Genomic DNA, 12,814 nt, shown 5'->3' on the forward strand with positions numbered 1-12,814 from the left:
TTAAAATGTTTACTCGTTACAGAGTGTCTGTCTTTGGACTGTAAATGTGGTATTAAAATCCCCAAGTTTTGAAGTGGAGCGAAAAATGGATTCACACCACCTCTATTTCTATTTAGTTTTAACCAAGTAGTGAAAAAAGCAAATTCTAGCTTTTCATCAAAACCCAAATCATCCTCAAGAAAAAAATGGTTCAGTTCTATTCTACAATGCCTGACCTCTATGGAATACTGCATGGAAGACAAACGTATTCGGCCTGGGGTTTAGTTTTAGTATGGTGAAACATTCTTGGTATTGTATTGTGTTCAGGTTATGTGATTGATTACACAAATCACATCAAGCTAGAAATACAAATACCTCTAAAAAAGTTTTATTCCATCAACATGTAAATGCATATTTCTTTCAGTGGAATCCTTCATCTCATTATATGGTCGAAATCCTAGCAGTCACTAACAATGGAGGAGAGAGAGAGAGTCACTGTTAGGGTTTTCTCAAAACCATCAATGGAATGTATACCTCTGTCTTGTTGTGCTGGTTATTTATAACTATATCCCAATACCTCTGTAAGGATGTAATTCCAAATGGTGGGATCCTATATGGTGATCATACCTAGGCATCCTTGTGTAAGTCATTACTCATCATAGAAAACAGAAGTATTTATTTATGTGTACAATCTAATCTAGGAAATACAAACTATTTACTCATAAGTACACTTTAAGATGGATATAATAATTAACTATGATTTCGTCCCTCCATTTAATAATATCTCATGAAAGACCTAAGGGCATGGAATAAATTACTAGAGAATCTGGATTGTTGATTGGATATCAAATTTTGGTTTTTGAAAATAGTTTAAAATATTATTATTTATAAATAATAATATTGTAAATCATTTGCAAACTATTTACAACATTGCCATTAGGTTTGAAATTTCGTCTAATCATGTTCAAGCATCTCTTCTTAAAATATTCATTTTATTCGGAAAGTGGATTCCATGCTGAGCATCTCTTCCATTAATAGACAATTACAGTGAATCTAACGTACATCTAAACACACAATTGTCTGGTTGCAACGGTAAGGATCTCTCAGGTCTAGGGGCCATACAACTATCATAGATAACCCTGATTCATAAATAACTGAAAGTATCCATACAAGTTTCTCAAATGATCATTGTCGATATACACATATATGAGCACACTTGCATTTGTATTTGGAATCATGATTTGCCAGAACACGCAATGCAACAACCATGTAAACAAACACTCTATTTTGTCCCTAGTTGCGAACAATATAAGGTAAAAGCTTAGGACACATTATGGCATAAATTTTTAAATGCAAATTAATACTCTTTAAACCATTTAAATGGATTTGATGGACACACATATCCAATAGACAGTTTCATACAATATATAGAGTCAATAGATAATCCTCCATTTTCAAGAGTAGAGCTTTACATTGGATAATCTTGGAGTTGGGGTGATAACAAGTGGTGTTGTTTTCTTCAAAACAATCCCAAATTCTTCTGAGAGATCAAGCTTTACATCATCAGGTAATTGCCACTTGAATGAATGCAAAAGAGAAGCTAAGACATAAACCGACATCTTTTCTACTAGGGGGATTCCTGCACACATCCTTCTTCCAGAGCCAAAAGGAAGGTAATTGAAGTTGTTTCCTTTGTAATCATAGTTGTTACCATCACTTAAGAACCTCTCAGGTGAGAATGTTAAGGGATTCTCCCATTCATTAGGGTCCCTATGCATTGCCCACACATTTACAAAGACATTAGTACCTTTCGGAATGGTATACCCTCCTACTATGCAAGATTGACTTGGGCAATGCGAGACCATGAGTGGGAGGGGTGGGTGTAACCTGAGAGACTCTTTCACCAACGCATTTAAATATGACAATTTGGGCAAGTGAGACTCTTCTACTATGTTGTCCAACCCAACTACTTGCTTCAATTCTTCTTGGGTTTTTCTCATTATCTCTGGACATTGCATCATTTCTGCCATTGCCCACTCTACTATAACTGATGTTGTATCTGTCCCAGCTCCGATAATATCCTGTCAAGGAAACCACAGATAGCGGAGTATATTCTAGTCAAAATGTATGATAATATATAGAATTGAATGGAAATTGCAAACAACAATCACACAATGAACACAAGGATTTACGTAGTTCGGCGAAATTGCCTACGTCCATGTTGAGATGAGATCTGTTTCACTATCAATGCAGAATAGGGTTACAACCGTTCGTCCTTACGCCTCTCTCAGATTGTGTTACAGAGAAAGAACCCTCGCAATATATTTATAGCAAAATCCTATGTAGGAATTTTAATTTTATTGAAATACCCATATAGTACTTAAAAAATTTTCCTTAGGCCTGCATGGACCTGCTGATTCGCAGAAGTCCCGTCAAAACAGTAGATTAACGCGTAAGTGGGCCTCAAAGCCTTTAGCTTCTTAATGACTCTTCAGAATCAACCCACAAACCAAGCAATAGAATACAAGACATCGTACCCCAACAGGGATGGGGGTGTTTAAATGTGACTATTTAAAGTAGGTTGTGACACTGCTGAATAAAATGGTCCACCAAATAGTCTAAGACACCCAAAGTTCCCTTAAAGGATTAAAATGTAAGAGAAGAGAGAGAGAGAGAGAGAGAGAGAGAGAGAGAAATACCTGTAGCAAAGCCTTAAGTTGTATCTTGGTCAAGAATGATTCTTCGCCATCTCTCTCCTTAAGGTCCAAGAGGAACTGTAGAAAATCCTTTCTTTCTTTCTTTTCATAAGCTCCTTGATCACCTTCTTCCTTATCCATTTGAAGCCGTTGGTTTATAACGGAATCAATGATCTGATCCAACCGTGACGACACCTTCTTCCCTTTTCTTTCAATCCCTTGTAAATCAAGTGAAGCAAGAATTGGAAAGAAATCTGAAATGTTAGGTTTCATTACCAATCCAATCATTTCACGCATCACCTTTCGGATCTCTCCCCCAATTCTAATCATCTCATCTCTTTGTAATGTGTCACCCCACAACATGCTCATAACCAAGTAAAGCATTGTGAGGAACACAACCTCACCAATATTAATAGGTTTTCCAATCTTAGAATACACCTTTTTCAACATTTTCTGAACCTCTTGTCGCCTAAGACTGTAACAAGCTTGAAGGCTTTCGTTACTCATAATTTCATGAGAAAAGACCTTACGCATCATACGCCATTGTGGACCTTGAGGGCTCCACACAATATCAATGCCACCGTAAGTCATGGTTGCAGCTACAAGAGGTGGATCACGGTTTGCAAATATTGAATCTTGATCTTTAAGGATTTGTTTGGCTAAAGGAGGTGAAGTTAATACTACACATAGTTTGGGACCCAATTGGATTTTCATGATGGGACCATAGATTTGGGATAATTTGGCAAAGCAACGGTGGAGATCAGCTTCTAGGAATGGAAGGTTTCCAATTAAAGGTAAGCCTCTAGGTCCTGGTGGTAATGGTGGCCTTACAGCTGGTTTGTTCCATCTCTTGAACACCCACCAAGAAACCACAAGCACAGCGATCAAAAGAGCATTATACCACCAACTCATCATGAACTGAAGACTCTAAATTAAGATGAAGAAAAGAGATGGATTTTTGAGTTAATATAGAACTGAGCGTGAGCGTGAGCGCAAAAAAGATTCTGTGCATCCGGGTAATCGGGCTGCATGTACAGCGTCAGATTCAAAGCGCTATGTTTTGACCACCTTACCCCTGCTTAAACAAGGCATTTGGCAGGATCAGGCGATCAAAACGCACTGTCTTGAATCTAGTGCTACACATGCAGTCCGACTGCCCGGATGCACAGGAGCGTGGCTACTACAGTGGTTGGAATTAAAAAAAAGAAAAACAAGATAAGCATCACTAGCTTACACAGTTTCCAAAACATAGCCATGTGCGCATTGCACGTTCCTCTTCTCTTACGTTGAACTTCTCGTCCATGGCAATAACGTACAAGACAAGAGAGTTTTCACATAGATATAATAGTGGGTGAAGGATAATTTGATCCAATAATTAATTTAATTTTTGCCACAATCGAAGGAGGGAAAAGATGTTTATGTTTAAATCAATTGGAAAGCGTTCCTATTGTTTGGAATTTTTTTTTTCTTTCTATCATCTGATATTGCCATCCGACGAAGGTGTTAGGTACCTCAGTCTATTTAGTTAAATCAAACTTCAACCATAGGTATGATAAACAAATTCAAACTAATATGCATCATTAAGGAAATTATACAAAAAATGAAGAACAAGAATGACTCACCTCTATGTCCAATGTATGCAGTTGGTTAATATATTGAATGTAAAACAAATATATGAAAAATAAAAATATGAAAACAACATGGCAATCTTAAGCTATGATTAGGAACATGCTGCAAATTATGAGAATGCTATTATGCATATGAACGTGACATATCAATATCAGATGTCAAGTGGAATGATCTTATTGGCTGAACCAATTAAAAGCAAACCCTACTCCTTACCCATGCTGTCTACTTATACAATGAGAACCCTAATTTGCTATAGGGATCAAATGTCAACTGAAATGATCCAATTGGGTGGACCAATTAGGGTTTGCTTATAAGAGTCAGACACAATATTTGTAAATAAAAGTAAGAGGAAAGGTTTTCTCAACAAACGGCATAGTGGAGTGCACCTACATTAAAGTCCCTCCGCTTAACACTATCTTATAACAAGCTTATGGATATGGAATATAAACATCGTCAAAAACCCTAGTCTATCGGAACAATTTTGCAGAGAATCTTGACCATTGATTGGACAAAAAAATTTGAAAAACTTTTTCAAATATAATTATTAAATAAATAATAAATAATAAATTCATTTGTAAACTCTTTACAAAAATAACTATGCCAACTAGTTTCAATGTTTGTTTTCGCCGCTGATGCCACATATACACTAACACTATATCCACACTAGATAGCTGGTTCAACATTAGTCTACCATTATTCATCAAATAAGAAATGGTATGGAATATTGATATTTTCAATGTCAATGTATAATTAGCACAAAAATCTCACAAAATTTATCATCTACCAAAATAAAAAATAAATATCATAAATTTAAAAAAAAAAAAAAAAAAAAAAAACACTTAAAGATCACATTAGATAGAGGATAATGCTCCACTCTTCAATATACCATCAAGGTCCTTGCGACATGTAGATTTTCATTTATGGTTGTCTCTAAAACATTTTAACCATCTATTACAACAATTTTTTTTTTGGGTTGTATGAGCAAAAGGAATGAAAAGAGAAGAAGAGAAAGTTGGGGGGGGGGGGGGGGGAGAGTCCCAGAGAAGGTCGTTAAGTGTCCTTCAACAATGGAATAGGTTCAAACAACAATGATTTAACTCGATTCTTCCCGTCATCGTCTATAGCACCATAGCCATCTCCATGTTGATAAGTGCATACTGACATTCGAGCGAGATTTGCAGTGGTCTCGATAAAAGGTTGGGGAAGAAGAAAATAATTATTAGCGAGTATCTCCTTGTTTATCTTCTTCCATGTTTCATCAATCATATGACTTATATGTTCCCGTGCCGCACCTTCGGAAGCACCAGTTTGATGCATGTAAGACTGGATTGATTTTAATACATCACCCCTCTCTAATTCACCCTGCATACACACAATATCAGTGTTCATACCAAAAAATATAAATTATTATTAGGGGTGTTGTTCTCTATGCCGTAGCCCAGGCTGCGCCCGGACACATGGAAGTGGATGCAATGATCATGCTGCCCCCCCTGAATGCATGGCAGGCCCATGTGTCTGAGCGCAGCCTACGCTGCGACACAGAGAACATTCTCCCTTATTATTAATTTATTTGATAGTTTTTCTTTAAAGGGATTTGCAAGATAATCTTAGTTGTATCGTCATGTCCTAAGACCCATTTGAGAGTGAAGGGTATTAAAACATTGACTGATTAACTGCAGTTTGTAAGGGTTTTTTTTTTTTCTTTCTAATTTTTATTTTTATGGTAATGGTTTCTAAACTTCTTAAATCATTTCTTTAGAATGTGAAAAAAAAAATTCCAACTTTACTTTTTTGTCTTTTTATATCAAACATTTATTTTTTCATTCGAAGTAATTAAAGTCCTGTCATTTCACATGTGTACTTGAAAAGTGTGCTAAACAATGGTAGCTCTTGAGAATGAGACAATAGTAAATCACTTTCAAATTATTTTGAAAAGGGTTGAAATTTTTAATTGGGAGTAAGAAAATGGGCAATCAAAAGAAGATTACAACTTCTCACTCCAATACTTGGGTTGCAAACAACAATGAGCTTAAGACAATGAAAAGAAAGAAACAAATGAAGTAGACAACTGATGTAATAATAAATAGTGGAAAGAGGGAGATGATAGGAGGCTTACATACCACTGAAGTACCAAGATCATCAGCAAGTCGAACTATCATCGATGATAAATGTAAGATACTCGGATTTTCTGATATGTAATCTAATGCCTCCTCTCGAATATTTTGTTGCAATGAGAAAAAGGAATGAATGAGTATGACATTGCATCCTATTGATATAACTGCATTGTTTAGGTACTCTTCAAGTGTTGTTTTATGACCTTTGTAATACCACTTTGCCTCTACTAAGTATGCTTTACAGAGATCAATCCACTGGAATAAAAGTTTGAAATAATAGATAAATTATGCTTCTTGGAAAGATTAAGAAAGAAGTTTGACACAGAAAAAAAAAAAAAAAAACAATTTAATGAAAGTAAAGGATGGTTGTGATATGATACCACTTTCTTTAGGGAAGGTATGGTGTCAAATCCATGTTGCTTGAGGTGAAAATAGGCCATTTCATTAACAGTGTTGAAGAGAGCCAAGAAGCATATCTTCATATAGTCTGGAAGTTGTTCCATTGCTGTAATATCCCATCTGAAAAGTAACATTAAATTATTATTAAATGAGGTCTTTAATTAGCTAGTTAATTAAGATTTAAAAAAAAAAAAAATCTCAAAATTTATAAGTCTAATGTATTAATTAATATAGAATTAACCAAACAAACCTCTCGACAGTATCAGTAAAAAGCTCTAGTTCTTCCAAGGAACCATAGACATCATAAACATCATCGATCATCGTGATTAGCATTATGACCTTACCCAATTCAATTCTAAAATTACTAAATTGAGGCTCTGGGTTCATTGCCAATGTCCCTAAAAAGCATTCGATCAGACTATCTCTAGCGAAACTCAAATGGTCTCCAAGGCCCAAATATTTCCACCATCTATAAAAACAACAGGAAAAACAAAAATGAATATACATAAAAAGAATAGATCAGTTTTTTTTTTGTTTTTTTAAATTTTTTTTGCATGGAATCTTAATTAGAGTGCAATTTACAATACATACCTTGATAAATCAGCTACATTTTCCTGATGTATTGCTTGGACAATGTTGAAATCTAACTTGGCTAGTTTAATCAAAGAAGGAATTGAGTTTTCCTGTTTCTCATAGATGTCAATATACCACCTAGCCTCTAACCTAGGAACCCTCCAGTGAAGGGGAAGTTCCAAGGCATGATTCACTTGTTTTGCTAGCTTTGGTTCTCTATTATTATTATTATTATTATTATTATTATTATTACCCTTAATAATCTCCTTTAGAGCTATCCTTGTGAAATGCTTGGCCTCCTCTAAGATGCTTTCACCTTCTACAGCTAGGTGAGAAGCTTCATACAAACTTAGTATTCCCTTTGCATCCTTTAAATAACTAGCCTTGAAATTGCCTGTCTCATCTTTCAAGTGATTGAACATACCTGTTAGTTAATCCACAATTTTAAGTTAATTGATTCATGCTAGAGAGAGGGAGAGAGAGAGAAATGGGTTTCTATTTTCATTCTTTGAGGGGAACTTTTTACCTTGGTTCATTTCATACCCATGTTGTCTAAGTAGCCTAAATCGAAGAGCTGTAGCATGGAGACTCTCCTTTGTTCTCTTTTCGATATCTTCCAAGCAAACTATGGTGTCCAGGGCTTTTTTGATATTCTCTTCAAAGAGGTACCTTAATCCAAGTCTCTCTATGTCATCAATCAGCTCCAGCAGACCTAACTGCTCCATAGCTCCATCATCAAGCCTAAGCCTTACTTCATCTTCCAATTTCTTTGTTTGGCTCTTGTAGGCTTCACCCTGTAGAATAGAATTTTCACCAAATAAATTACGGAAAGTGAAAGAAGAAGAAGAAGAAGAAACAGGTAGTGTGGTTACCTTGTAATCACTATTTAAGGATTGCACAAAATCGAAACCCCAGATGCTGCGCTGGTAGTTTGCCGATCGCCTCTTAGATGTTATTGGTTCAGAGGAATGAGTATTGCTTGCAAGGGACTTGATGTTTGATGAAATCATACATTGATGACTGAGAGGCCTTTGTGGGAAACTTTTACAATGGATCAAGAAACTTTTGGAGTAGGAAGGGGTGGATAGTATGTGGAGATGGAGAGCCATGGCTTTGATGCAAACCACTGTAAGTGCATTGTCTATATTAGTGTTCCTTGTTGATTATGTAGCTAGCTATTTAGCACATTTTTTAATTTTTTATTTTGAGCAAATATTCATGAAAGGGCAAAAATTTTGTGGGCCAACATGTTAATTAGATTTCAATCATAAAAAAGTTTGTTAAGTGGAGAGAGAGAGAGAGAGAGAGAGAGAGAAAATACATTAATAGATGAATGGACACACATGGACAACAGAAAATACATATGGATGCATGGAGATAAATAGTAGGGTATATGATCAAATATGATTTTGAAATTGACAAGTAACCAATCTACAACTTAACCTATCTATACACTGATCAGACTTATCCATATTCCACCACATAACATAAAATGAAAAAATGTTTTTAAATTTTTATATTGTCAATGGGTGTCCAATTCTGTGTGCAAATAAATTTATGCTTTTAAATTTTTTTTTTTTATAGTGTCATCCAGTGACATTAGAACTGATTGTAATTAAAAACTTTGGCAACCATGCTAGAAGGAGATATGTCGGAAAATTATCTTCTCTAGTTCTCTATTTTACCTAGTTCCCCAGTGCCTCTAATAAAGCGGGAGGGGGGGGGGGTGGACTCCACTTAGGTAGAGTGTTCAGACAAGGGTAGGATGATCATTGCACCCTTCCCTTCTCTTGTTAGAGACACTGGGGAACTGAAGAGGATAAAGATCTGAGATATGTGTGGATGGCATTGAAAGGTTTTCACTATTTTGATGGATATTAACTGTTATGGACAACTATGGTTCTGTATCATTTATTAAGTATGGCAAAAGGAGAAGTCATTCTTGACTAACATAACATACCAAAGAATAGATCTGCCATAAACAGCTATCACCACTGCAACAGAGTCACATTCTATCCAAAGAGCATGGGCATGTATCCCCAAATCCTTAGTGCGCAACTGAAATTCTTTTCACAAGAGTCTTGAAATCAGCCTCATAATTTGTACAGAGGCCAATGAAAATACCAAAGGCAGCGACAACTCTCACGAATGACTCTTCCCGCAACAGGTCGACCCAGATTGCCAAGTAGACATCCATCAATCGGTGAGCAAAAGATTAAATTTTTATTGATGTGAATATTGATAAAAGGCAAGCATGAGATTAAATTTTCGGGTGATGACCTTGGGGTTCGGGATCGGCGTACTATTCAGTTGCGGGATCGCCTAGAACCAGGTTAAATCAGATGCATTTGTTGGAAAACACATTCCTCCATAAACTAATTTTGATGATAACAAACATTAAGATTAATACTAATATTCCAATCTTTAAGCAAACCTCATAGTCAGACGTTGGGAACATCAAGCATCCAGGAAAAACTTGATCAACGGAGCTCACAACAGAAGAGTTAAGGAAAAGAAGAAATTTGAAGATTGAGGAACATCTTCTAAAGGAAGCCAAGACAAAGACTCTCCAAGAAGATTCAAGTGCATTAGAACACATTTCATTACATGTACATATCACATCACAAACACATTGCATTCACATGTAAGAGACCCTAGGAGGAACTCATTCCCATGCCCTAGGCTCAAGAAACATGGCCATTAAAGTGTTAGACAAAAACCTATGAAGTCCCCAAGCAAGCCGGACCAAAAATCCCCTTGAGACAATCAAAAATAGGATAACGTCGTCATGGTCGACCTACTAGACTCGCCGGTCGACCTCTGATCTGTCGGTCGACCTACAGAATATAAAAATACAGACTGTTTCCAGTAGCCTGGTTGCAACCGACAGATCTATCGGTCGACCGACACTTGTAGGTCGATCCATAGGTCGACCGACAATCGACCTACAGCCCCAAACTTGGGCTTAACGGCTAGTTTTTGATGGTCGACCGACAACTTTTATAGGTCGATCGACCGTCTAAAAATATGACGATTTATATCCGTTGGAGAACAAACAAACTCCAACTTTTGGCTTTATAAAACACATCCAAACAAGGAACAATATACATCTTTTGATAGAAAAAGTGCATAGTACATTTGAGAAAGTAAAAAAGTGAGAATTTGTCATTGAGCTAATTTATTCAATTCAAGCTCTTCAAAGAGATATTACCAAGCTCTTAACTCTCCACTCTCTCCAACTCATGCCATCAAGGAGAGTCATCTAGGAGACTCAAGGTGCATCACTCTCATTCATATCATTGAGCACCATCACTCAAAGGGTAAAAGTGTCACTACTCTTTGATAGGTATTTATACCAAACTTCTATTGTATTTACTTGTTTATGCTTTTGATTTGATAAAGCATTGTTGTATTAATCTAGACTGTACTTAGATTAGTACAAGGACCCTCTCATCCTTAAGAGATTGAAAGGATACTCTTGTCCTGGAACTAAGATTGTAAGGATCCTCTTATCCTGTTAAAAAGAGTTGTAAATGTGTCATTTCCCCACCTATTGTATTGAAAGGGAAATACTAGTGGAATTCTCTCAAGGTTGAGAGGAGTGGATGTAGGCTAAGTTAGTCGAACCACTATAAATCTTGTGCCTCATTTACTTCTGCTTTTTATATTTAATATAAGTGTGCAACCAATCGAAAAAGAGGCAAAATCCACTAGTGGTAACCTATTCACCCCCCTCTAGGTTACCCAACAATTGGTATCAGAGCGGGAGCTCAAAACTAAGACCATATTGTCTTTATATTGTGCTAAAAATGATCCATGGCATCATCATCATCTACACACCAAATTGAGGGGCTCAACACTTCTAGGCCACCATAATTTGATGGTGAAGGATTTGCCTACTGGAAATGTTGGTTCAAAAATTATGTGTGTGCTCACGATATTGATGTATGGACTGTGATTGAGGAAGGTCCCTTCCAAATCACAAAAGAAGTTGGAGGAAGAATTGTACCTAAGGAGAAATCCGAATGGACACCATCGGATAAAACACACATACAACAAAACTACAAAGCTATTGCATTCCTACAATGTGCTCTTAGTGAAAAAGAATTCAATAGAACTAGTATGTGTAATACACTAAGGAGATGTTTGATACTCTTGTGGTTACCTATGAAGGAACATCACAAGTTAAACAACTCAAGATTGACAAACTTGTTCATGAATATGAATTGTTTAAAATGCTTGATGATGAAAGTATTTCTAACATGTTTACTAGGTTTACTAACATTGTTAACAAGTTGAAAAGCTTAGGAAAGGAATACACCAAAGCGGAGAATGTAAGGAAGATCTTGAGATCACTACCCTCCAAGTGGAGACCAATGGTGACCGCCATCAAACAAGCAAAAGATCTAGAGGTTCTACACATGGATGAATTGATGGGTACTCTACAAACCCATGAAGTTGAACTCCTTGAAGATGATAAAGTCATAGAAGTAAAAGAACCAAGGAGAAAGTCCATCGCACTCAAGACCTCTTGCGAATCCGAAGAAGAAGAAAGCGATGAAGAGGATATAGAGAAAGAAATCTCTCTAATCACAAAGAAGTTCCAAAAATTCCTAAGAAAGAGAGGAGGAAGATTCTACAAAGGACAACCATCAAAAGAAAACAAAGGTAAAACATACACAAAGGAAAAACCCTTCAATACTAATAAGGACATTGTGTGTTATGAATGTAGAAAGCCCGGACACTTCAAAACCGAGTGCCCCAAGCTAAAAGGAAAGGAAAGCAGAAAGAAAAAGGCTTGCACCGCCGAGATATCATGGGATTCAAGTGATAGTGGAGAAGAAAATAATGAATCCGATGAAGAGACCGTCAACTTGGCACTAATGGCTCACAACAATGATGATGACGAGGTAAACTCTCCCTATCATAGCTCAGTGTCAATTTGCAATGATGATTTAGAATATGAAGAACTTCAAGAGGCCTTTGAAGAACTTTATAATGTAAGTCTCCAAGAGGAAGCTTCTAAAAAGGCCTTAGAAAAAGAAGTAGCCAATCTTCTACACAAAATTGATGAGTTGACTTCACATGCACACAACCTGGAAGAAGAAAATAAGAATCTAACTTCCACATTGCACACCTTTACTAAGGGTCAAAAGACCTTAGATACATTATTAGGAAATCCACAAAAGGGACCTCAAAATAAAGAAGGTCTAGGCTATGATGGTAAAAGACCACATCAAGCCAAAGGAAAGGGAAAGATGAGAACTCCAAGATGGAGAAAATCAAACCAAGGCCAAACCTCACATCCCATTGTATGTGAAAAATGTCATTTACCCGGACATGAAACTTGCATCGGTGCTTATATTGATGGTAAGGTGATATATAAAGAACCGGATACAAAAAGGAAGCATCATGCATTCTACT

General features: G+C 36.4%; 2 protein-coding genes across 4 annotated transcripts; both read right to left on the reverse strand.

Annotated features, from left to right (window-relative positions):
* Positions 1-1,413: 1,413 nt before the first annotated feature.
* Positions 1,414-3,587, reverse strand: LOC122668329 (flavonoid 3'-monooxygenase CYP75B137-like). Its single transcript, XM_043864913.1, has 2 exons — positions 2,679-3,587; positions 1,414-2,060 (listed from the first exon to the last, which is right to left on the reverse strand). Exons 1-2 carry the CDS (start codon positions 3,585-3,587, stop codon positions 1,434-1,436), a joined length of 1,536 nt encoding a protein of 511 aa, XP_043720848.1. The 3' UTR covers positions 1,414-1,433.
* A 1,761-nt stretch (positions 3,588-5,348) lies between these two features.
* On the reverse strand, positions 5,349-8,487 carry LOC122667749 (alpha-terpineol synthase, chloroplastic-like). Of its 3 annotated transcripts, XM_043864156.1 has the most exons (8): positions 8,263-8,486; positions 7,917-8,184; positions 7,652-7,814; positions 7,409-7,618; positions 7,068-7,286; positions 6,799-6,937; positions 6,425-6,673; positions 5,349-5,666 (listed from the first exon to the last, which is right to left on the reverse strand). In XM_043864156.1, the coding sequence occupies exons 1-8, from the start codon at positions 8,398-8,400 to the stop codon at positions 5,355-5,357; spliced, it is 1,698 nt and encodes a 565-aa protein (XP_043720091.1). In that variant the 5' UTR covers positions 8,401-8,486; the 3' UTR covers positions 5,349-5,354. The 3 variants fall into 3 exon arrangements, with proteins under 3 accessions (XP_043720091.1, XP_043720090.1, XP_043720092.1); XM_043864155.1 differs by having other exon boundaries at positions 7,409-7,814; positions 8,263-8,487; XM_043864157.1 differs by lacking the exon at positions 7,068-7,286 and having other exon boundaries at positions 8,263-8,485.
* Between the last annotated feature and the right edge of the window lie 4,327 nt (positions 8,488-12,814).

The sequence above is a fragment of the Telopea speciosissima genome, chromosome 7, assembly GCF_018873765.1.
Source record: "Telopea speciosissima isolate NSW1024214 ecotype Mountain lineage chromosome 7, Tspe_v1, whole genome shotgun sequence".
Taxonomy (NCBI): Eukaryota; Viridiplantae; Streptophyta; class Magnoliopsida; order Proteales; family Proteaceae; genus Telopea; species Telopea speciosissima.

What these genes read in the sequence shown, in the direction of transcription:
- LOC122667749 (XM_043864155.1), bottom strand. Translation starts at nt 8,400, where the DNA reads ATGATTTCATCAAACATCAAGTCCCTTGCAAGCAATACTCATTCCTCT. An exon ending in TTTACTGATACTGTCGAGAG is followed by an intron (nt 6,938 to 7,067) that starts GTTTGTTTGGTT and finishes GTTACTTTTCAG; the next exon opens with ATGGGATATTACAGCAATGG. An exon ending in TACCTTCCCTAAAGAAAGTG is followed by an intron (nt 6,674 to 6,798) that starts GTATCATATCAC and finishes CTTTTATTCCAG; the next exon opens with TGGATTGATCTCTGTAAAGC.
- LOC122668329 (XM_043864913.1), bottom strand. Translation starts at nt 3,587, where the DNA reads ATGAGTTGGTGGTATAATGCTCTTTTGATCGCTGTGCTTGTGGTTTCT. An exon ending in AACTTAAGGCTTTGCTACAG is followed by an intron (nt 2,061 to 2,678) that starts GTATTTCTCTCT and finishes TTTCCTTGACAG; the next exon opens with GATATTATCGGAGCTGGGAC.